At 58.6% G+C, this 24,003-nt stretch overlaps 1 protein-coding gene across 2 annotated transcripts; it reads left to right on the top strand.

Moving 5' to 3' along the window:
• Positions 1-2,774: 2,774 nt before the first annotated feature.
• On the top strand, positions 2,775-20,413 carry EIF4B (eukaryotic translation initiation factor 4B). 2 transcript variants are annotated; one of them, XM_064498634.1, is made up of 15 exons: positions 2,775-2,889; positions 10,418-10,555; positions 11,597-11,805; positions 14,382-14,498; positions 14,817-14,871; positions 15,462-15,605; positions 16,341-16,451; positions 16,819-16,998; positions 17,096-17,330; positions 17,694-17,812; positions 18,075-18,288; positions 18,510-18,577; positions 19,131-19,218; positions 19,650-19,722; positions 20,229-20,413. In XM_064498634.1, the coding sequence occupies exons 1-15, from the start codon at positions 2,877-2,879 to the stop codon at positions 20,304-20,306; spliced, it is 1,842 nt and encodes a 613-aa protein (XP_064354704.1). In that variant the 5' UTR covers positions 2,775-2,876; the 3' UTR covers positions 20,307-20,413. The 2 variants fall into 2 exon arrangements, with proteins under 2 accessions (XP_064354704.1, XP_064354703.1); XM_064498633.1 differs by having other exon boundaries at positions 20,226-20,413.
• Positions 20,414-24,003: the final 3,590 nt, after the last annotated feature.

The raw sequence follows: 24,003 nt of genomic DNA, 5'->3' as shown, positions 1-24,003 counted from the left end.
GACGGCCAGGCCGGCACCCTCCTGCAGAGCCTCGGGGTGCCCTAAAGAGCCCCAGGGTGCCCCAAAAAGCCCTGGGGGTCACAGAGAGCCCCAAGGTGTCCCAGAAGGTCCTGCAGACCCCCAAGGTGTCCCAAAGAGCCCCAGGGTGCCCCGCAGAGCCCTGGGGTGCCCCAAAAAGCCCGGAGAGCCCCGGGGTGCCCTGCAGAGCTGCAAGGTGTCCCAGAGGGTCCTGCAGAGCCCCAAGGTGTCCCAAAGAGCCCCGGGGTGTCCCGCAGAGCCCTGGGGTGTCCCAAAGAGCCCCGGGGTGTCCCGGAGAGCCCTGAGGTGTCCCAGAGAGCCCCGGGGTGCCCCACAGAGCTCCAGGGTGTCCTGGAGAGCCCCGGGGTGCCCTGCAGAGCCCTGGGGATCCCAAGGAGCCATAGGGTGTCCCGAAGAGCCCCGGGGTGCCCTGAAGGGCTCTGGGGTGCCCCGCAGAGCCTCAGAGTGTCCCACTGGGCCCCGGAGTGCCCTGCAGAGCCCTGGGGTGTCCCAGAGAGCCCCGTGGTGTCCTGGAGAGCCCTGGGGTGCCCTGCAGAGCCTTGGGGTGTCCCACTGAGCCCCAGGGTGCCCTGCAAAGCCCTGGGGATCCCAAGGAGCCACAGGGTGTCCCGGAGAGCCCCGGGGTGCTCTGAAGAGCTCTGGGGGGCCCTGCAGAGCCCTGGGGTGTCCCAGAGAGCCCCAGGGTGTCCTGGAGAGCCCTAGGGTGCCCTGCAGAGCCTTAGGGTGTCCCAAGAGCCCTGGGGTGCCCTGCAGAGCTGCAAGGTGTCCTGAGAGCCCTGGGGTGCCCTGCAGAGTCTTGGGGTGTCCCACTGAGCCCCAGGGTGCTCTGCAGAGCCCTGGGGATCCCAAGGAGCCACAGGGTGTCCCAGAGAGCCCCGGGGTGCTCTGAAGAGCTCTGGGGTGCCCCGCAGAGCCCTGGGGTGTCCCACTGAGCCCCGGGGTGCCCTGCAGAGCCCCGGGTGCCCTGTGCGCGCCGAGCAGGGTGGCGGCAGGCCGGGGAGGAGCAGCAGGGACTGGCCCCAGCACCCAGCCACGGGTGCTAAAGGAGGGGTCAGCACCTCCCGCCCTGGGCGAACGTGCCAGGGTGCCCAGCGACGCGGCCGCCGGCCTTCCTCGCCTCGCCGTGCCGCCACGCCGCTCATTCCCGAGCTCCGGTCGCCATCCCGTGGCTGAGCCGCGCTTCCCGCTCCCCTCCCGCCCATGGGTGGATGGACAGACGGACGGACAGACGGATGGAGGGGGGTGGAGAGGCCCAACGTGCGGGTGTGCGGGCGAAGACGGCTCGTGTGTGTGCACACGAGCGACGGCCTTGCCCCCGCGCGCCGGCGCGGCACGGGGACGGCTGGCACTGCGCTGGTGCTGGTGCTGCACGAGGGGGACGATGGTGCCTCGCACGAGGGGGACGATGGTGCCTTGCACGAGGGGGACGATGGTGCCTCGCACGAGGGGGACGATGGTGCCTCGCACGAGGGGGACGATGGTGCCTTGCACGAGGGGGACGATGGTGCCTCGCACGAGGGCCAGCACGGCGCTCCTGCGCTTTGCAAGGGCTGGCGGTCCAGGGGGGAGGCTCATTCGTTGCACGAGGGCCAGCAGTGCACAGGGGATGATCGTGCATTGCACGAGGGGCGATACGTGTGAGACAGTGGTCGTGCATTGCACGAGGGAGGGCAGTGCACAGGGGATGATCGTGCATCGCACAAGGACCAGCAGTTCGTGGTGGGATGATCAGGTATCATGAGGGTCCACGGTGCATGGGAAGAGGGTTGATCGTGCACTGCACGAGGGCCAGGGGTGTGTGGGAAGGGGGAAGCATGCATTGCACGAGGGTCAGGGGTGTCCAGGACGGATGATCCTTCATTGCACGAGAGCTGGTAGTGCACGGGGAGAGCAATTATGCATTGCACGAGGGCTGATGGTGCACTGCAAGGGGTGATCCTACATTGCACAAGGGCCAGTGGTGCACAGGAGGGTGATGGTGCATTGCACAAGGGCTGGCAGTGCACGGGGGGTGATGGTGCATTGCACGAGGGCCGGCAGTGCACAGGTGGGTGATGGCTCATTGCACAAGGACTGACAGTGCACGGGGGGTGATGGTGCATTGCACAAAGGACTGGCAGTGCACGGGGGGTGATGGTGCATTGCACAAAGGACTGGCAGTGCACGGGGGGTGATGGTGCATTGCACAAGGACTGGCAGTGCACGGGGGGTGATGGTGCATTGCACGAGGGCTGGCAGTGCACGGGGGGGTGAGGGGTGATGGTGCATTGCACGAGGACTGGCAGTGCACGGGGGGTGATGGTGCATTGCACGAGGACTGGCAGTGCACAGGTGGGTGATGGTGCATTGCACGAGGACTGGCAGTGCACGGGGGGTGATGGTGCATTGCACGAGGACTGGCAGTGCACGGGGGGGTGATGGTGCATTGCACGAGGGCTGGCAGTGCACGGGGGGTGATGGTGCATTGCACGAGGACTGGCAGTGCACGGGGGGTGATGGTGCATTGCACAAGGACTGGCAGTGCACACGTGGGTGATGGTGCATTGCACGAGGACTGGCAGTGCACGGGGGGGTGATGGTGCATTGCACGAGGACTGGCAGTGCACGGGGGGTGATGGTGCATTGCACGAGGGCCGGCGGGAGCCGCGCAGGGAAGCTGCGGCCGGTCGCGGCGCGGGCGGCGACGCCAACCACAGAATCAGCCGCGCCCGCGCGCGCCGCACGGAATACACCCCGCGCCGCGTCGCACCCCGCCCCCGCCGGGGGAGGGGGCGGGGCCGCTCATAATCACGTGACGGCTCCATCCGGGTCCTTTGCCTTCTCTGCCTCTTCCCAACATGGCGGCTTCAGGTGAGCGGTGCGCGGCGGCGGCGGCCGCCCGGCGGGCCGCGCTGGCCGCGGCGGCGCCGATGGGTTTCCCGCCGCCGCGCCGGGCGCCGCCGCTTCGCGGGAGGCGGGCGACAGTGGCGGGAGGGGCGGCGGCGAAAGGCGGGGCGGGGGGGGGGAAAGGCGGCGGCGGACCGGGCGCTTCCCCCCCACCCCGCCCCCACCCCTCAGGGACGGCGCGCGCGCGCGGCGCTGCCCCCCCCCTTCCCGCGCCCGCGTGCTATTGGTGGGGGGGCGCGCGCGCCCGCGCGAGGCGGGGGGGGTGGTGGCGGCTCGCGCCGCCGCCGGTGATTGACGGATCGCGGGGCGGGTGGGGGGGGGAAGGGAGGGAGCGAGCCAGATGGAACCTTCGGCCGCGCCACTGCGCAGGCGCGGGGTTGGCCGGCCGGGGTGGGGGGGGCAGGGCAGGGCGGCACCCACGTGGGTGCGCGGCTCGCACGCGGTCGGGCCGGGCCCGGGGCTGCGGCGGGGCGGGGAGGGGGGGGGGGGGCCGGTACCGGGCCCGGCCTCGCCGCCCCATCGCGCCCGCCCGCCCGCCCCGGGCCCGCTCTGCTGGGGCTGCGAGCCGCGGCCGTGCAGCCGGCTGCGGCAAATGGTGGCAGGCGTCGCCCTGCGGGAGCAGCTACCCTTGAGTCTCCTTGCGGGCCCCGGCCGCCTCCTGCCCGCTCGGGCCGGGAGCGCCGCCCGCGGGGGCCCCTCGCTATTCTGCCTCCGCGAGTTAACAGCCGGCAGGGCACGACCTCCGCAGGGGCGACAGTAGGTTAACGGCCACGCTGAGGGCGCAGTCTTGGCCCTGGCGGGTCTCTGACAGCAGTCGGGGCCCTCTGGTCTGTGGGCGCTTGCTGGCACGCAGTCAGTGCCCGCACGCGAGGCGTGGAGCAGAAGTCGTTTCATTTTGGGGTTATACGGAGGTTTCATAATTGACCAGCCAGAGACCTTTTAAAAAAAATAAAGGGGGGGGGAGCGGGACAGCTTATTTTTCACCTATTCCTCTGCTTACGCCTCCAGTCGCAGTCAGAGCAAGAGCCCCGGCCGCGCAGGGAGCCCCGCGGTGCTGGTTCACTTGGCTTTGTGCCACATGGCTCCCAGGAGGAGAGGCAGCAGAGCATGCATGTTTTTCGTTGCATTTATTTTTCATAAGATGGTGGTAGTGCAGTGCTTGATGTGTATAATAAGATCAAGGCACCAGTCTAAAGAGGCAGGTTATTTTCCCTTTCCCAAACAGTAATGTTCTCCAAACTGAGCAATATTCCATCCCTTTCCTTTTCCGAATAAAATACATGCTGCTGAATTCACCACATGTTTACTGCGAGAACATTGCTTTCACTGTAGACTAAAATATCAGGGGCACGGATTGGAACTGCAGTCCTCCAAAACTGAGACGCTCTGTTCGGTTCGCAGGCGCCATTTGGAGTCCCACCAGCAGGACTGTGAGGTCCTGTATTTCGTAGCGAAGCAGCAGGAGAAGGAAATGCTGAAATTGCTTGCTTTCTTTCCTCCCTTCTGTGGCTTCCCAAGCCACTGTGCTTGCGGCTGGCTGAAACCTGGCACCAGAATATGCATGTGCCTGGCAAGACCCTTACGAGTAAAATAAGGAAAACCTAAACCGGGATAGTGCATTTAAATGCGAGAGGAAATGTTGGTTGTACCTGATTGATCTTCCTTAAATTGCTTGTTTGTGACTGCATTAAGTACAGTTAGTTCCCTTGCAGCCTGCTCGTTATTTTTGGCTGTGCTTGGGGAAGCACTTAGTGAGCAAGAGCGATGCAGCCTGTTCACTGGTGAGATTTTGGCTTGCAGAGCTGCAGCAATAATAAATGACCCTTTATGTTGTGTTAGAGAAGGGTTAATAACAAATATCTTTGCATTTCTTGGTAACTGAGGGTGGGTTCGTGGGGAATTGCTCCAGGCCCTTATCTGAGGCTGCGCAGACGGGTCCCCAGCCCCGCGAGCCTGCCTCCAAGTCCAAAACAAAACTGCAGCATCTCGGGGCTCCGAGCTCGAGCAGAGGCACGGGATTTTGTTTGTCGCAGATAGCGGTCGGCGGACTCTTTGCAGGATTTTGTGACCCAGTTCCTTCGCTGGTAGGTGTCAAAACCTCCTCGCGGCTCTTGGCGGTTGCCAGGAGGACCGGTGCCTCGCAGGGGGACGGCCGCCCTTCGACGGGGTTAAAAGCTAACGAGCAGGGCGGCTTTTGTCCAGGTGGATTTTCCCTGCATTGTTTCCCCGAGCCGTGCGGGGCTTTGACAGATGAAGCGGCGCTGTTATTCTGCAACCGAAGTTGCTTCATCCTGTCAGCTCCTGCCTGGGACTTGTCAGCCATTTGATGCAAATTGAGCAAACAGCCAGCCTGCAGGTTTTGGAGACCGGTGGCTGCTCGTTAGTGGCTCCGTTGTCGTTAGAAGGCATCGCTGGCACCGCGGGAGCAGCGGCGGGGAGGGCCGCCCGGCTCTAAAACATACTGTTAGCCTCCTGTCTGTGCAAATGACACTTGTCTCTGGCAGGAGGGCATTTCTGCTTCGTTTTTCCAGGCAGTCACCGCAGTAGGTCGCTGCCGCTTATCTCCCAGCGTTTTTATCCGGGCCTGACGTCATATTTCCATGAGTTTACCCTTGGCAAAGGGAACTTTAACTGTTCCAAAGGAGTAACCCGACTGAAATCCGCAGTCCCTGTAGCTTTGGGCACGTGCTTGTGGATTAAACCTTCAAGATGAGGTTAAAAATTGGCATCAAAATGTGGGGGTCCAGCGGTGCGCTGGCGCTGCGAGGCTCCCGGCGCTGGGGAAGGTCCCTGAACGAGAGCAGTCGCCGTCGAAATGCAGCCGCTCACGCGACGCTGGGGAGCTCGAGGGTGTCGCGCTCTGAGGTCAGGCACCTCTCGCCATCCCGCGCCGTGTTTTACGTGGTCCCCGGGGTGCTGGTGCTCCGGGGCAGGAGGCGTCGACGTGGGAAGGGCGCTTTCCGTCGCAGCAAAGGCATCCGAGGGGCCGAGGTGGGAAGTGGCTACACGGCTCGAATTTTTCGTATGCGGAAACTCAGATTGTACGACCCGCGCGGTAAACGTGTTTCGGACGAGTCTTGCTGCAGCGTCTGGTCCGTGACCTGCACAGAGCAGCTCCTGGAAGAGTTTTTGTGCCTCGGGACCCCGGCGACGCGCCTCGTTTCGCCAGGGCCCGCGTCTGGCTGCTCTGTGCCTCCCCTCGCCGCCCCACCGGCACGGAGGCTGCCGGGGGAGTTCGGCTCGGCCGTCCCCGGTGCAGACGCTGTAAAGGGGGATTCGCTGGGATACGGGGTGGCTGAGGGGGTGTGAAGGGGGCTGGGGGCCGTGGCGGCTGCGCAGCGCTGTCCGAAGCGGGGCTGGCGGTGCGGTGGGCACGTGCTTGTCGCGCCTGTGTTGTGACCGGACAAAACCCGCTTGTGTTCCCAGGCGTTTTTCTCCCCTTAACATAGGTGTGAAGTCACAGTGCTGAGTGTGTGATTTCACTGCTGTTTCCACGGCAACCGAATGAGGCCGTAGAAAAAGGAAAGCCCCTCGGAGTGTGCGACTTAGCTGCAGGATTTGGGCTGGGGGGGCGGGACGAGGGGTTCGAGCGCGTTCCCCCTTGCTGTGCTCCGCGCTGCCCCTTTCCCACGTGGGCAGCGGAGGAAGGTGCGTGGTTGGTTCGGAGGAGTCGCTCCGTTGATGCCGTGCTTGGTGCTGGACCTTGCGGAGATGCCACCGAGCCAGGTGGCTTGGTGACACTGCCGGCTCTTTCGGGGCGGTGAGGGGTGTGGGTGGCCCTGGGCTCGCCCTCTGCAGCCGGTCTCTCCCCAGAGCATCTGGGTAGGCGTTGGGCTCCGAAACGGAAGTTTCTGCAATCACGTTGAATCCTAAAATGTAGCTTGTGATGTCTGTGAGAGCAGGGAGGGAAAGGGAAGTGGCCTGAGATGTGGGAAGAAAACCGAGCACTGGAAAAGTTTTCTCCCGAGCGCTATCACGATCTTGCTGCCCCTGAGGAAAAGGCTGAATTGAAGAGGAAAGACAGAAGCCAGGATCTAGCTCCTCTCGCGGTGGCCGGGCTGCCTCGAGTGGGGCTGTCCTTGAGCCCTGGTGGCAGCCGGGGTCTCGGGGAGGGTCCGACGTGGCTCTCGCTCTGGTATTTCGACCCTGGGGGTTGGTGTTCAGATTTCCTTGGGCGGTGAGGTCAGCGGAGAGCTGTATCCCGGGAGCGCGACCACCCCGGGTGAGTCGGCCTCGGAGGAAGAGCGCGGTGCCATGCTCGCAGCTCCGAGGGCGCGTAGGGCCACTGTCCCAACGCGTGGTCAGAGCCACAGGGGCGACAGCCACCGGGACCGGTAGGACCCAGGGACAGCAGAGGCGTTTTTTAATTGCTGTTTGTCATCCCGTGCTGCTCGTTAGTCACAACCTTACCGTGAGCACCGCCTGGGACGGAGCTGTAGTCCGGCAGTGGGGCCGAGCACAGCTCGACGCCCTGAGCAGACGTACGATGCTCCTCGGCCCCGCGGGAGCCCCCGGTGACGAGTGAAGCTCCGCAGGACTCCTCAGCCTGCGTGTCAGGAGCGCAGAGGATGCCCCGAGGCCGTGGCCGCCCTGCTGAGAGCCGACACGTGCTCGGCAGGACGGGTTGGGGCGCGGGGTGCCCGAGTTAGGGCGACTCGCGTCCTGTTGCCCAGCCCTCTCTTGTACACTGTTATCTGTAGGGCCTGGCTACCTGGGAGGCTGCGGTCAGGAGATGTGTGAAACGAAGGTCTGGGGACAGTGTGGTGGAGAACGTGAGCGCTCCGCTAGCGTTTCCAGGCAGTGATTTTTCTTGTAAGGTATTTGAGATGCTCGGAGTGTGTCCAGGAGGGTGGAACGGCTGCATCTCCGCGATACACAGCTGACATAGCGGGGTGAGGTTTCTTGCTGAGCTAAAACCCGAACTTGAGGACAAAAGGAAAGAGAATAACACAATCAGGAGGTCCGAGGGCTAGGAGTCAGCACTGGTGTCGCGCGTAGGCAGTCACTGTGTACCTGCAGCTCTTCACCGTCTTATTTCCACGCCAAGTTTGTGCAGAAGATACTCGCAGTCGTTACACTGATGCTCATGGAGAAACGCTGTGGAAGGACCATTTTAGCTGCTCTTCCGACCAATCCCTCGCTCTTCCAGCTCTGAGCAAACGAATGGCAGGCAAGTGTTGGCTAATTAGAGATGGCAAATTAGTAGCCTGTAAAACTCCAAATTTGTGATTTTTATGTTTGTTAAGGGTGCTGCAATATCTTTACCGATTAATTCTCACACTCCCCTGCCAGGAGGCTGGTAGGAGATATCTGTGTGACGTCCAAGAGTGCCAAAGTTTATTATTTGTTCTTAGCAAAGATAAGAGCGTACGTTTTCCAAAGCAATTAGTGGTTTGGGTTGCTTGCCTTGTAGTATCTTTTAAAGTGGCCTGGCATTTCTTTCTTCCAGAGGGTGAGCACTGAAGTGCTTCATAAAAACCCTCAGACTGGGTCTCCAAAGTCACGGCGTGCTCCTGAAAAAGCGGGGCTGAGGTTGCTCTGAGAGCTTCCTTCGCTGCCTGAAATCCTGCCCCATCTTCCACGCTCAGCCCTAAGGCAACTCTTCAAACCGAAGACCGCTTCCCGCTTTTCTGAGTTGTGTGAGAGTGTAAATGTGTGTTTTGATGCGGTTTAAACAAAAGCGGGGCGAACTGGCCGTGTACGAGGCTCCAACTTAACGTGCTGCAGCTGAAAAGGACGTAGTTTTGTATCGTTCCTCGTGGCCGCGGCGTGCTGCAGTGAGGTCTGTCCACAGCCAAAAGCACTTAACTACCTCTTGCACATCTGGGTTTTTGGGGGGCTGAAATGACCTAGCGTTACGTTCCAGTGAGACCCGCTTTGCTCGTGTCTCTGAGGAGGTTTTTGGTTTTCGGCAGTGCCCTCTGGGCTCTGCCTGTAAATCCGTTTCGCAGGTAAACGTGCTTTCGGCCTGCGCTCCAGCCGCACGGGGCCGCGGGGGGGCAGCAATGCTTCCCGCAAGGAAAAACACCAGTTTTGTAACTGCATCACACCCGTCGTCCTAAAAATAGTCCGGATTCGCTGGAGCTGTTCGAAGTTGTTGGAGCCCATCGCCGCTCACGTCTTTTGTCAGATGGTTGCAAAGCCTTGACGGAAAACCATGTACGGAGCTGCGGTCGCTTGCAGTTGCTCCTTGCAGAGCCAAAATATCCCAAATCCCCAGCCTGCAGGAATTGGGAAAGCAGCAAAGCAGCTTGCGTCTGATCCGTAATGGCTTTCTGACGTGTAAACAGTTTGCTTTTTGGCCCCGGCATGTTCGTTAAGATGTCGGCTAGGACAGCCGGCCAGCTTTTGGCTCCGGAGCCAGCTCAGTTGGCACTGGCCGTGGGATCGCTGTGCTGTGCTTCGCCGCAGCTCTGGTTCTCGCTGCTTGTAGCCTGAGACGTGTTGGTCGAAGCTATCCCTGCAAAGACTGCTCTTCTCTTTATCACCTCCTCCCTGAAAATAAACAGCCGAGCGCCATGGGGAGACTTGTGCCTACAGCTGACCGGCAAAGCGTGAGCGTGCTGCAAGTGACAGGAGCCCCGAGTGTGAGCTTGTCTTGTGCTCAGATTGAGGCTGTTGTCCCCTAAAAATTTAAAAATAAGAAGGATCAGGTGGCATTTTCCTGCCACGCTCACCCGTTCACCGAGTGCGGATCGGGTGACCTGCGTGTCTGTGTCGAGGAGCGTTTCGGCCACGCGGCGATGGCTCAGATCTGGTTTGGAGTCTGGAGGCTTCTGCGCAGGCAGTGGCTGGTGCCCTGGGCTTTTCTACAGGAGCAGCACAGGATCTATGTTAGCGCAGGAAAATTGGGCAGGGAGATGTGTTTGAGCCTGGTGCTGAGGACTGAATTCCTTTGAGTGTTGTTTTGGGCTGAGGAAAGGAGTAAAGGTGAGAGGGCCGGGGAGGAGAGCTGGGAGAGGTCACGGTGTTTGGCAAGGAGCAGTCGCCTCCGCCGGAGGATCTTGCTCCATCTCAGGGTTTTACAGAACATGATGAAACGAATCTCTTGTGTGTCACGTCCCTGCTGGACGTGGCCTCCCTGCTGGACGTGGCCAGGCTGCAGCAAAAGCCAGGACTTCCTAGTTAATAGCGTGGGAGTGTCAGGAGGTGGGAGGCGAACATGGGACAGGAATTACTGGGAAACGGCCTTCCGGGCTCGCGGGCAGGCGGAGTTGGGCTAATGCTGCTTGGCAAAGGGGCGGATTTCGTGGTGCTCTGGGTGTGGCGGTGTGTGTCCAGCTTCCCAATGAGCTGTCTGATCTCTTCCTGTCCCTTCCGCTTCTGGGATGTTCTCTGTCCGAGATGACAGGTCACCCCAGAGCAGCTCAAAGCTGTGTCCCCCACTGACACCCGTAAGTCATTCAGACTAGTCCTTGTTCCCTCACCAAAACAGAACAAGGCTGTTCCAGGACATGGCTTACCCTGGTCCTTCTCTCTTTCTCTCTGACAGCTAAGAAGAAGAACAAGAAGGGCAAGACCCTCACTCTGACGGACTTTCTGGCAGAGGACGGTGGTGGTGGCGGTGGACCTACCTATATTCCCAAACCAGTCAGCTGGGCCGACGAGACAGATGACCTGGAAGGAGATGGTACTGTCATTTCCCGGCTCTCAGGAGTACGCGGCTCCCAAACAGCTCTTTAACAGTAAAACACTGAAAAGTCTCTTGGCTTGCAGCATAAAAGGAAGATGTTCTCCACTTCTGGCTTCCTTGCTGTGTTTGGCAGCACTATGTGGGGTCAGTTTGGGAGAAGGCTGGGTGTGGAGTGTTGGTAACTACACCTCTAATGACTTCTGATTTGTCAGCTTGACGTTGAGTCAGTTGACCATATCCTTTAACAGCTGATGATCCAAAATAAAACATTGAAGCATTATGAAATTTGCTAGTTGTTTCTTTTCTGGGTAGTAATTAAGCTCAGAGAATGAACCAAGTTCTTGCTGTGACTGGGGCTCACAGTCTAGAGAAGGTGACGGGGAGGGAGATGTGACCGTGGCCTACAGCACCCACATGGGGAACAGAAATTGGATAAAGAGCTTTTTATTAGCATTAACAGCCAAAGATGTAGCGCGAACTGGCAGCTAGAAGTGGAGGCTGGGCAAATTCACGTGAGAAGCAAAACAGAGAAGTTAAGTAGTGAGGGTGATGACCCGCTGGAACAGGTCAGCGCTTACAGTGAGTTTTCCCTCTGATAACATTAATATCAAGCTGTGGTATTTTTCCACAAGACGTGCTGTAATTTAAACAAGAATTAATCCTGGGAGGACTTAATGCTTTGTTAAGCAGGTCATCAGTCTAAATGATCATTCTCCCTTGCAGTTTTAGCCTGTCTCGGTTTCTCCTTGGTGGCTAGCTCTTGGCTGCACCTTCTTCTGCCTTTTGTGCAGTTTTCTTCTTGCATGCGTTGAGGAAAGGTCACGTTAGTGCATCGAGAACTGTTGCATTCTCGTTACTGGACTGTCAGACAGTTCAGCCATATCAGATTAACTTCAGGGCTTTAACGTGAAGCTCCTTAGCTGTAAAGTAGGTGAGTTGCTGCCGCTTGCACCTGGCGGGACGGTGAGGATGTGGCATTTACAGTAACTGGTCTCTAGCTGTGTTTTGTTTGGGTGACTTGCAAAATTTCTCTCTTAGTTTCCACCACTTGGCATAGTAACGATGACGATGTGTACCGGGCCCCTCCGATCGACCGCTCCATCCTGCCCACCGCCCCACGGGCTGCTCGGGAACCCAATATAGACAGAAGCCGCCTCCCAAAGTCACCCCCCTATACCGCCTTTCTGGGAAACCTGCCCTATGACGTGACGGAAGAATCCATCAAGGACTTCTTCAGAGGACTCAACGTGAGTAACGGCTCAGAGCGTGGCTCGAAGAGCTCTCTGCCAGTCCGGGCTGTGTGGCAGGGTGGTGCTGTGGGTGTAACAGTGAGCCGTGGACCGTAAATGCCATAATTTGGATGGCGCAACCCCTGTTCCTACCCCGCTGGGTAGGGTAGTGAGGACATACAGGTTTGCACACTGAATTGACCAGCCCAGCCCAGTCTTAAAGCAAATGTGACGGAGCAGATGCTCCAGAAATGTTCTTGCGGTAGCTTTGGCGCGCAGCTCCTGTGCCCTGGCTCCTCAGGCTCATCACGTAATATGTGTTGGTACCTGTTGCTCCATGACATCTTGCTGCGGGTCAGCTGAAATGGCTCCCAAAAGGCGTGTTTGCGTCTGGAGTGGGTTGTGGAGGGAGTTTTCCAGGCCCGCCTTCAGAGGGAGTGTTGCCCTGCCATGGCTGTCAGATCGCTTGGGGCTCCTCTCCCCTCTTCGGGAGGCAGCTCCTTTGCTGGGACGTCTCTCCTGCTTCTTTCTCCCCTGAAGCAGAAGGGCGAGCTGGCAGCAGAGCTTTTAGTCCGGCTTTCTGACGGGCTGGACTGCAGGGATCGAGTCAGTGTGGGCTGACACCTCCTGCGAGCATGTGGTGGATGCGCGTGAATCTGAAGGAGTTTCCCAGTTGGAGCTCGCTCAAGATGCTTCCTGCCCCGTGGCTGAGAATAGAAGATGCTCCCAGGGAGACTGGAGCTGCCATGAAAATATTTTTTTTTCCCAGTTTTAACAATGTTTGAGCCCTTGGATTATTCAGGAAGGAGATAGGGAGGGTGAAGGAGAGAGAGCAAGTAGCAATGAGAAATGGTCACTTCCCTTCCTCTGAAGGTCAGCGTATGAAATACAGCTCACCACGTCACTGGGTCTCGAATCCAGCGTTACCCGCACGACAGTGTGCTGTGCTGATTGCAGCAGATTGTTCCTCGCGGGCAGAGTGACACTGCTTACCTTTATCTTCTATTTTCAGCTTGTTTTTCTAACCTTTTGTGCCTGCTGAGGCAGCATCCACTCCTCCTTGGGAAGTAATAGCATGGGTGAAACTCCTGTACAGGAGCCGTGAGTGGGAGGGAACTGAGAAGCCACAGTCCCAGCCAACTCTAGGCAAACGTTTTCCTCGTGCTACATAGTTGGGTCAGGTGCTGCGCAGGAAAGTGAGGGGCAACGTGCAAAGAGTCCGGGGTGTTGAGGCTGTTGTGTGTCTTGCTCGCAGCTGAGCAGTGCCCAGAACAGAGCAGGTGGGTGCCCGGCTGCTGGGGGGGAGGAAGGCATCTTCCTTGTGGAGTCATCTCCGATGACAACGTGCAGCTGTGCTGCCTGCTGGTGTCTGAGACAGCCCTGTGCCGTCCTGAGGGTGTTAGGACACAGCTCGAGCTCTGTCGTGGTGGTCTGAGCAGCACAGCCAGGCTTCCCTGGCCACTCGCCTGTTCGCTGCAGCAGGAAGCAAACCGCCTCGCTGCCCCCTCGCAGTCCGAGCCCTCTCGCTGCAGAGACGTTGTGCGGAGTGGCAGGGGGTTGCAGCGAAATGATAAATACGGATTTTGCTCCTGGGCTTTGCCTTCCCACTTGCAGAACAGTCACTGCTCCACATCAGTGGCTTTAAGCTCCCTGCCCAGCCACTCCTGTTGCTCGTGTGAGTGATGGCTCCTCACATGTGGCTCATCTGAATGCAATTTATGCTTTTCTTTTACCGGAACATAATGAGCTCCATGGTCTGCTGCTTCCCAGGCCTCTGAGCAGGAAGTGACCTGGGAGCAGCCGTGCTTTGGAAACTTAACTCCAGTGGGGAAAGACAGTAGAAGGCATTAGTGCAGGAGACATCTGATAGGGCCTGGAAGTGATGCTGAGAGCTTAAAGCATACAGTACTGTGTGACCAGAGATGTATATGTCCCCCTGCAACATACAGCCTAGCCTAACCTTCCCTTTCTGCCCAGCAAGTTCTCCTTGCAGCTGGGAATAAAAGGGCAGAGGACCTGTGCTGTGCGACATGAAGGATCTTTGCTGGGCAGGTCAGAAACTGCCTTTAAGCAAGAAGTTTCTCATGAGCCCAAAACAAGCTATGAAAGTGGGAAGGGTACAAGGGCTTGAGGAGCCCGTGTCTGATCAGGTTGAAACATTGCACTGGGGGCACAGACTAGCTAGATGTGCAGCCTGCTAATGCTGCTGCTGCTCTGCACCACCCACTGCCCTCCGAACAGAGCTGTTCTGACCCTGCAGAATTTGGCTGACCCTTCAAAATTTGGTTCTCACTGGAGCTATTGGAAATCTGCGCTTACCGAGGCTGACAGCTAGAGACCTCTTGCCAGGACCAAATTCCTCTCTCCAAACAAATATCAGACAGTAGCACTTTTAGAGGGAACCTCTTGTGTGTTTGAAGGAGGAGTTAATCCTCCCTTTCCCTGCTCATTGTTGAGAGGATTTGTTCAAGCCATTGATTGTAATGTGTTATGTGGTCGCCAATAACTTGATCCTTTTCCAGTGGACTCGAAGCATCTTATTAACACCAAAGAGCCACAGTCTAATCAAAACTTTCCCCTCTGTTTCTCTGCAGATAAGTGCTGTACGTTTGCCACGGGAGCCTACCAATCCGGAGAGGTTGAAAGGTTTTGGATATGCTGAATTTGAAGACATAGACTCCTTGCTCCAGGCTCTGAGCCTCAATGAAGAGGTGAGTTGAAACCTGATGGAAGAGGACTGGTGTGTGCAAGTCCCCTGATGTCATCCTTTCAGATCAGGCACGTGGCCCCCAGTGTTGTGTCACCCTGTGTGCTGAAGATGCGTTATGAAGTGTCTGCTTGTAGAGAGGGTGCTACCCCTGCTTGAGAAAGACTTAAGTGGGGAAGAAAGCTCTGTTTAGGGCTATCAAGTCCCCAGGAGAACCCCCTGTGCTGTAAAAGGTGTCCGCTGCGTGCGCTGTCTGTGTTTAGGCATCATCCCAGTATCGGCTGTTCAGGCTGCAAGGCTGATTTCTCGGTGTTGTTTTCAGTCTCTAGGGAACAGAAGAATACGAGTGGATGTTGCTGATCAAGCTCAGGATAAAGGTGAATATCGTACTAGGTCACAATCTTCTCTTCACATCGGCTGACTCAGTAACCACGTCTTGCGCTGAATTTTTGAGCAGCCTGACTAAAGGAAGACGAATCACTGTCGTCATGATCAATCTGCCATATGCTCGAGATGTGGAGGCACAGGTGGCTAGTTGGCAGCCTTGCCTTTCTGACCCAGCAAACATGCATGAGATTCGGAGTCCTTCAGGCTGAACACTGGGTCTGAACCTTGCTTTAGGCCAGGGCCTGGGCTCAGCTCCTGCCTGCTCTGCCGAAGGACCCAGCTGGGATGTTTTGCCTGCTGGCACTTATCTAATAATGTTGTGTTGGTCCCTCCCACACCCGTATACTGTCCGTATCTCACTAATTGCATCAGCCAAGGGCTGTTGTCTTTTCAAAGCGTTGGCGGTTCCTCCTGATACATCAATAGGAAAGCAAAGTGGTGAATTCAGAGAGGCTGGACTGTCCTCAGTGTTTTAAATCACTGTTTTTTGCCCATGCTGAACTTGAACTCTCACTCAATTCACCAGTTACAGCTGCTCTCAGCTGCCTGCATGCTGAAATTTCTTTCCCTTCCCCTGCAGATCGGGACGATCGCTGCTTCGGCAGGGATCGTGATCGCTTCCGTGACTCAGAGAGATTCGAGAGCGACTGGAGGGCCCGTCCTGCCACTACCGATAGCTTTGATGATTACCCGCCACGCAGGGGCGACGACAGCTTTGGAGATAGTGAGTTGGCAGAAAGCTGCGTGTTTGTTCTCTTGCTGTCCTAACGCAATGGGTTTTAACCTGAGGTTCTTTGGTCCATCTTGAGGGCATCTGAAGATAATGAAGTCAGCTTGTTGCTAGAGAGAAGGGTGACATAACTACTTCTCTGTAGGAATTTACATCTCCTCTGGAGTAGTCCTAAGGTTTCTGCATCAGAAAGGGGTTCCAGTCTCTTCTGTTTGGTGTCTGCTCAGGTCATCCATAATCACAGGCACTTCCCTCCGCTTCTTCCCTGTCAAGCAGATTTCCTGCGGGACTTTATGGTTGCTTCCCCTGCATCTGCAGAACAGAGCTTTCTCAGGAGCCAAATCTGCTGTATCTTTCTATATGGCTAGCTCTTCCTCGTTTCCATTGTTTCCCCTGAAAATCAGCATTATCTTGATGTCCAGGTGTGCTTTGTTGTGCTCTGCGTGTGACTGGACACTAGCAGAGCAGCCACTCATAGCTAATTCTCTGAAGGGATTATTGTAAGGGCAAATGGGTCAGTTCTGCTGTCGCCCTTCAGGAGAAGAGTAGAAGACTTTCCTGCTTTGCGTGGGGTTTGTGACGATTACAGTAGTGAGCACAGGAAAATCCTTGCCGGTATCTGCCATCTGAGCTCTTAAACGGCAGATAACGTGTTGGGGCGGTGTGTTAGAAGCGCCAGGCTCTCCAGAGCTGCCTCGCTCATCCTGTGCCCTCTCCCCCTGCCTCTAGGGTATCGGGATCGCTATGATGATCGGTACCGCGATGGCCCACGGAGGGATATGGACCGTGGCTTTGGGGGCAGGGATCGTTACGACGACCGCAGTAGAGATTATGACCGAGGTAAGGTGTTCCAGAAAGACTGCCGGGGAGGAGAGGGTGAGGATGAGCTGCTGCCCGTACAGTTTGAATTCCACTGGTGACACCAGCTATGTTGACAAGCTGTCCAACGTGGCACAATTCCCCTCTTGTAATTGGGGAAGGGGGTGTGGAAGATGAACTGTTGGTTTTCCCCTTCAGGCACCTTTAATCTTTGGTGTGCCTAGCCCTGCCCTAGTCCTTATCAGAGCCCTGGTGTGGCCCAAACTTGCAGGCCTTTGTGTGTAGAAGACAGTAGCCTGCAGGGAAGGCGGCCTCCTCTGCACCCAGCCAGCCTCGGGGGTAGCATAGCGTCAGGAGTAACCGAGCAGGGTTTCCTCTCCTCCCGCAGGCTATGATTCCAGGATAGGCAGTGGCAGGAGGGCCTTTGGCAGCGGGTATCGCCGGGATGATGACTACCGAGGGGGCGGTGACCGCTACGAAGACCGCTATGACCGGCGGGATGACCGGATGGACAGGTGGAATTCACGGGATGATTACGGCCGGGATGATTTCCGGCGTGAGGACAGAGGTAATGGCTTTGCTTGCGAGGGTGGAGGGAAACCGAGATCTGAGAGCTGTTTGGGGTGGGTTTCGTGCTCGCTCACCCTGATCAACCTCCTTCCCAGGTCCCACTCAGAGGCCGAAACTGAACCTGAAGCCCAGGAGCGCACCCAAGGAGGAGGAGACCTCCGTGGCCCCTGCGCCCCAGTCCAGCCGGGCTGCCTCCATCTTCGGGGGGGCCAAGCCCGTGGACACGGCTGCCAGGGAGCGCGAGGTGGAAGAACGACTACAGAAGGAGCAAGAGAAGCTGCAACGCCAGCTGGAGGATGATAAGCGGATAGAGAGACGGCCCCGAGAGAGGTGGGCAGGGAGCAGGGCTGTGGCAGAGGGAGGCTTTGCCAGGGATGTGCTGACCTAGGGGATGTGGCTGCCCTAAGGTGGGCTACTGGGCTTAAAATCTGTCCCGTAGGTAAAAGGAGCCATCCAGGTATTTCAGATGATGTCCAGGGAGTTGGGTGGTCCCTTAGGCTGGGGAGCGAAAGGTTGATCCTGCTGTGGGCTTGTTTCTACCTTTCCACTTTGATTTTTCTCCTGGGGATGGTGCTGGTAACGTCTCCCACTTGCAAATCTTCCCCACCTGGGTCCTGTCCGTGCGCGTGCCCCTCCCCGCGTTGCCCCAGCGGCTCCCTAGCGCACCGTCCGACCTCCTCTCCCCCGGCACAGGCATCCCAGCTGGCGAAGCGAAGAGAACCAGGAGCGATCGCGGACGGGGAGCGAGTCCTCGCAGACTGGCAACTCTGGTCCCCCCGGCACCTCCGTGGGAACCGGCCCAACAGGCAGAAGTAAGTCGGGGGCGCGGTGGCCCTGAGCCCGGCCCTGCCTGTCACACAGCAGCAGCTTATGGCCGAAAGCCACGTCCCCAGGATTCTAGCTCACAGCACACGCTGTACATAGGTGCTCTTTCCGACTAATCCTACATTCAAACATGTCTTTTGCGGATCAGTGGGGGACCAGAAGTGGCTGGGAGTGTTTGTGCATCTGTCACAAAGCCTACGCACTGTCCCTGTCCTGCTGCTCTGCTCACTGCCTCCGTCTTCCCTGCAGCCACACGAAGGAGGGAGAGCGAGAAATCTTTGGAGAATGAAACCTTCACTAAAGAGGACGATGCCCCATCTCCCACCTCCAAACCTCGAGAGGAGAAGCAGCCTCTGAAGGTGATGCCTGCGCCACCACCGAAGGAGAACGCCTGGGTGAAGCGAAGCAGTAACCCCCCTGGCCGCTCGCAGAGCTCTGATTCGGAGCAGCACTCTCCTACAAGGTTAGTGCCAGGACGGAAGAGGCTCTGGAGTGTGGCCTGGCCTTAACCCTCTAGGTCCCCGGTGCCAGGAGGCTGTTGAAGCTGCCACAGTCTGGTCTGTCCCGATGGTAGTTAGTGTTCCTCTTGCCCAGGGATCGAGGCTCCCCAGGCAGCACGTGGCTCTCCCTGGTATCAGCCATCTCATTCTCCAGGTCTTCACAGTTGTGTCCTTTATTCCCCAGTGGCAGCCAGACAGCACCAAGCCTGCAGTTGGAAGATGGGGCACCGCCGAAGAATGCTCACAGGAAAGGTAAGACAGGGCTGATGCCGGCGCTCGGGGTTGAGGGCAGTGTGCCAGCGCACTGCCCTGTGAGAGAAGAGAGCTTGCAGCGCTCGGCTGTAGGAATGTGAGATGTTCCCGGCTCTAGGAGTGGCTGGTACATGACTTGAAACTCTGTAAGCAAACGCGATCTTAAAACTTCATCCAGGGACCAGCTCAGGGCTCGTTTCTCTCCGTTGAAGCGTGTGGGTAGGACGAGGAAGGCAATTCTAGGGAAGTGCCAAGTAGGTAGGAACCGCAGAGCTGGCAGAACTGTCTCCTGTGTGGGAAAGGGCACAGATGCCAGACGTTGGCCTGGGGGCTTCGGGCTGCCAGCGCTCCCGGGAGCGGAAGCCCAGAGCAGGATGTGAGGCCGGAGGCAGGGTGGTGTGCGGGAGGATGGGGCGAAGGTGAGGCGGGATGGAGCAGCATTCCTCGCACGGCGTCCAGCCGCCCTCAGTTCCCTCAGCTCGTGGTGGCACGTCTGAGGGCTCTGGCGGCCGGAGGGGATGATGTGAGACCTCCTGGCCTTTCTCCCCTTCAGGAGATGAGAACAAACTGGACGGTGGGAAGGAAGGTGGTTCGAAGGTCCGAAGCGGGAGCTCCAGCCGTGGCCCAGGAGATTCAGATAGGTAGGTGGCCCTGGGCGCTCGCTGCAGCATCCACGCAGGCTTTCAGCAAAATCCTGGCTCCTGAGCCGTCGGCATGTGAGCCCTGAGTTTGGAAAGCAGGATATCCCCAAGCCCAACCCGTCTGCAGCTCATGCAGCCGTTGAGGCAGGTCTGCACTTAGACTTGCCCTCCCTTCCCCCCCAGCACTGCAATCTGTGAGACTCTGCTCCTCTGTGAGGAGAGATAATGCTGTGTTTGGGTGCAGATCAGTACTGGGTTAAGACCTGGGCTGCATAAAATCCCTGCTGACCTGCCTGCTGGGAGGTGCAGGCTGTTTCCTTTTGCCCTCAACACAGTCGCCCTGCACTGGGCTAGCGAGTGCGGGTGTAGCCTGGTAGCAAGCTGACTGCTTCCAGCAGCACCTCGACCTAACTGGGCTCTGATTCTTACAGGAAAGAAAGCAGAAAGGATCATGACTCAAGACCTGCATCTGAGCCAAAGAAACTTGATGAGAACCCAGCCTCCGTAAGCATCTCGCCTGCTAGCTGCAGCTTTAAAAGCAGTGGTGTCAGCGAAGGAGTGTTGGGCTTGTGCCTCGGGGCTGGGTTGGGCCTTGGAATACCTGGGTTCGGTTCCCAGCTGTGCCTTAGAGCCCCTGTGTGCAAATTATTGCTGTTTGCGTCTGGGATCTTTAAATCTCGGGTGGCAGGAGGCTTGAAGGGAGACAGGGCGGTGGGAGAGCTGTGGAAATAATGAGTCTGACCAGACTTCAGCACCTCCGACTCCTGTTTCGATGATGTGCTGGATTATGCCTGGTGTTGCCCTAGTACCTGCGCTTGGGCCGAGTCCTGGTCTTAAATCACCAGAAGATGGGCCCCTTCTTCTAGACCTGTTTGTTTTTTCTTTTTTCCCACTGCATAGTGAGGCAGGGGTCTGACCGCCCTTTCACAAAGACTGTAGAATAACTGACTGAATGCTTTGCCTGGAGTCTTAACATAATATATGTCTCTTGGTCCCCTCTCTTTCAGCAGTTCAGCCACGCTAGCAAGTATGCTGCTCTGTCAGTAGATGGCGAAGATGATGGCGAAGATGAAGAATGCGCTGAGTAAAATCTCCAGGCCCTGCGCTGTCTCCTAACCAGTTGCCACCCGGGATCATTTGGAGAGTAAAACCAAACCTCTATCCAGACAAGACAGAAATAAAACCTAAAACTCAACATCTCCTGGAGACCTTTCTTAAACTTTTTTTAAAAGAAAAAAAAAATCAAACGCAAAGTACAAAAAAGGAAACAATCTCTTGCATGCTGCTGCAGCCTTTAAAGTATTGAACTAACTGGAGAAACCTCTACAAAGAGTAGCGAGAGAAGTGCAGGTTTTTCAAAGGAAAGCACCTCGGGCTTGTCCCAGAGCCGAGGACGCGGAGCAGCTTCCGGTGTGGCTAGAGCCTAGGTCCTGTCAGGTAGTGCGGACGCAGACCGCGGTAGCCAGGGACTCCGGAGAGGCGTGAGCGCTTTGAGCACTAGGGCAGCTAAGGAAGAACTGGCTTTTCTCCCTCATCTTCTTGCTAGCCTAAAATGGATGAATTCTGCAACGCTACCTTAAATAAAAGATCACCTTGAAGGTAGGGATATGTAGTCTGAGGTTCTTCTAGCTTGCTGCGAGGCGCTGTCTCCTCTCCAGCGCAGCGCTGAGCACTGCCCCGCGCAGCCGGGGAGGAGGCTGCCGTGCCAGCGCGGGGTGAGGCCTCTGCGCGGGGAGGGGGAGCGTGGATCCAGCCTGTCTCTGCGCGTTGGGTGCCTCAGCTGTGCTGGGCTCCGAGTTGCTGGATGCCTCGGCTGGGGCCATCCCGTCCGGAAAGGAAAGGCAGGTTTTCCCTGGGGAGGGGGAAGCGTCCGATACCTCGTTCAGGAACGACCGGAGCACCACGAGTCCTGTGCGCGCAGCCAAGCTCACGGAGGCTCTGCTGGTATTTTGGAGCGTGGACTCGATGCCCTTCCTCCAGCTTGGCAGGGAGCAACGTGGCAGCAGGTGGAAGCGTCCGTTCCTACAAGGTATCGGCATCCCCTCGGGCACCTTCTCTTCTCCCTCTTCTTCCTCCTTGCTTATCCTGGGCGTGAGGAGCTAGTGCGGTGCTGGGGAGTTTCACCTCTCCTCACCCAACATCTGTTTTTCCAGCGTCCCGTCCCTCGGGCGAGCAGATGCTGGCGCTCCGTGGCAGGAGCAATGCTCCCCAAGCCCTGAACCGCTCGTAGCGAAATAGCCCGGAATTGGCATGATCTCAAAATCGGAAATGCTTTAGCAGAACTTCTCACCTTCACCAGATCTCCGAGCCGACGGCCAGGTCAGCGCCTGCTCGTGGCACAAGGCTTGTGCGGGCCGCGGGGGGACGTGGGGTCCAAAACGTGGTCGGCAGGGTAGATATCCGCGTTGTGATGTGGCCAACGCTCCAAAGCACGTGCATGCGAGGTGACTGTCACCCTTTACTGGGGAGAGGGGAGGAGGAGAGACGCTTTCTTGCCTCTCCGGTCAGAGCCACCAGCAGGTCCCTGCAGCGGCCGCCGTTCGGTGATTTCAGCGACGTGGGGTTTTTTAGCTAGTTCAAGAAACCATGACACCAAGGGGACAGCATGTGCCGTAGGCAGGACGTAGGCTGTGCTTCAAAATCCGCCCCGGAGCAGAGCTGGGCTCCCGCCGCGGCGCTGCCGTCGGTCTCGGCACCGCTCGGCTCGGAGGGTCATCGCTAAATCCCACCGGGGAGGGGGCCGCACGCCGCTCCCCCCCCTTCGCTGGCAGGACAAGTTCACTCGCTGCATTTTACACGTTCTGAAGATAACATGTAAAATTTGTACAAAATATCTTCTATGAAAATGATTTGTAATCGGTCGTGGACTTCCTGGGAGATGTCTTTTATTATGTAAACCCCCCACCCTGATTTGCTTTTTTTTTTTTTCTCTCGTTTCCTCCAATAAAACTAATCTTTAAAATACCCTTTAATGCCCAAATCATTTGCAAGTCTCTTGCTCCGGTGCTGCGGGGCAGCGGGCTGGGCCCGAGCTCTCGCCTCGCTCCTCTCCTGGCTGCCGCTGAGAGCGGGAGCCCCTCAGAGCTGCTGTTTTTGCCTTTTTTTGCCTTTTTTTGAGCCCTGTCCTCGAGGAAGGTCCGCTGGGCCCTGCAGGTGGCAGGTCCCCGGGCTCTGCTCTCGGCACTGGTTTCCTGCTGCCACCAGAGGGTGGCCTTAATCCAGCCTGGCCTGTCCCTCACCCTCCCTCTGCTCCTCGCAGATCCTGCCGGGATCCGGCCGCGGGCTCCGGTTAAGGAAGGCGACTCCGGCAAACCCACCTGGGCCAGGGAAGGGCCTCGGCAGCCGGGCCTGGCGCCTCGAGCAGCTTTGGTGCGAGCTGAGTAAGGTCCTTCTCTCTTCCAGGGCTGGCGGTGCCCCCGCGGTCCTGGAGGTCGTCCTCGACCAGAGGCCAGGGTGAGGGGCAGGCGCTGCCCTCCTGCCTCCCGAGGGGATGTTGGTCCAAACCATCCCCGAAGCCTCCTGGCTGCAGGCGGGGAAGGAGCGGAGGGGAAACCCAGCAGCCGCTGCGCGAGATGCTCCGTGCGGGGAGCCCTGGCTCCCGCCTCCGCTCTCCCCTCCGTGACGCCGGGCCCTCCGTCCTCCAGCCCCGGCTCCCGCCTCCGCTCTCCCCTCCGTGACGCCGGGCCCTCCGTCCTCCAGCCCCGGCTCCCGCAGCCCGTGAGGTGCGTTAGCGGCTCCGTTCCCGTGTGCCGGTGCTGCGGGGACCGGCCCGTCTGCCCCGCCGCTGTTCATCCCGAGCCCCCGGTGCAAACCTCCGCCTCCGCTGGGCTGGAGCGCGGCCCGAGCCGCTGATCTCACTCCTGGCTCCCTGCTCGGAGCTGATGGGATCAAGTACCTGCATCCGGCCTCTGTCTGCGCTTCCTATCTCGAAGCCGGGGGTGATAACGATCCCCTGCCGCGGCGGCCTGCAAGACGGAGGCGGCTGCAGCGGGCGCGAAGGGCCCGGGGTGCAAAACCGCAGCCAGAGCCGGTGGCGGTGCAGGACCGGCCCCAGGCTGGGCATCGTCCCGGGGCCGCCGCGTCCCTCCCGGAGCCGCCGCGCTCGCCGGAGAACACCGGCAGCCTTGTTGCTTCTGTTTCTTTAAAAAAAAAAAAAAAAAAACCACCACCACCTTGGGCCCGATTTCAGGCCGTATTTTTGCAGGAGAAACCAGCACTATCTCGGCCTCCTCGGCGCGCACAATGGCCGCTCTGTGCTCGCTCCTCGCGCTTGGACGGCGGCGGCCGGGTCCGGGCCAAGCCTCATTCCAGCCTCCCCAGGGCGCGGGCGGGCGCCGGGGGGGGGACAGCGGGGCTCCCTCCCCCCAGCGCCTCGGCCCCGCTCGAAAGGGGCCAGTGCAGGCTTGGGGGCCGCCGCGCCTGGGGATCGAGTCCCCACAAACTCGAGCCATCCCAGGAGCCGGGGGCGGGATGCAGCCGCCTGGGGATCGAGTCCCGACGAACTCGAGCCATCCCAGGGGCCGGGGGCGGGATGCAGCCGCCTGGGGATCGAGTCCCGACAAACTCGAGCCATCCCAGGAGCCGGGGGCGGGATGCAGCCGCCTGGGACTTGAGTCCCGACGAACTCGAGCCATCCCAGGAGCCGGGGGCGGGATGCAGCCGCCTGGGGATCGAGTCCCCACAAACTCGAGCCATCCCAGGAGCCGGGGGCGGGATGCAGCCGCCTGGCACGCCGGCACCCAGCCCCGTTTTGGGCTGCCATCGCTCAAGACCCCCGTCGCGGCG

The sequence above is a fragment of the Dromaius novaehollandiae genome, chromosome 28 (assembly GCF_036370855.1).
Source record: "Dromaius novaehollandiae isolate bDroNov1 chromosome 28, bDroNov1.hap1, whole genome shotgun sequence".
Taxonomy (NCBI): Eukaryota; Metazoa; Chordata; class Aves; order Casuariiformes; family Dromaiidae; genus Dromaius; species Dromaius novaehollandiae.
This window is presented reverse-complemented; position numbering and strand designations above follow the sequence as displayed.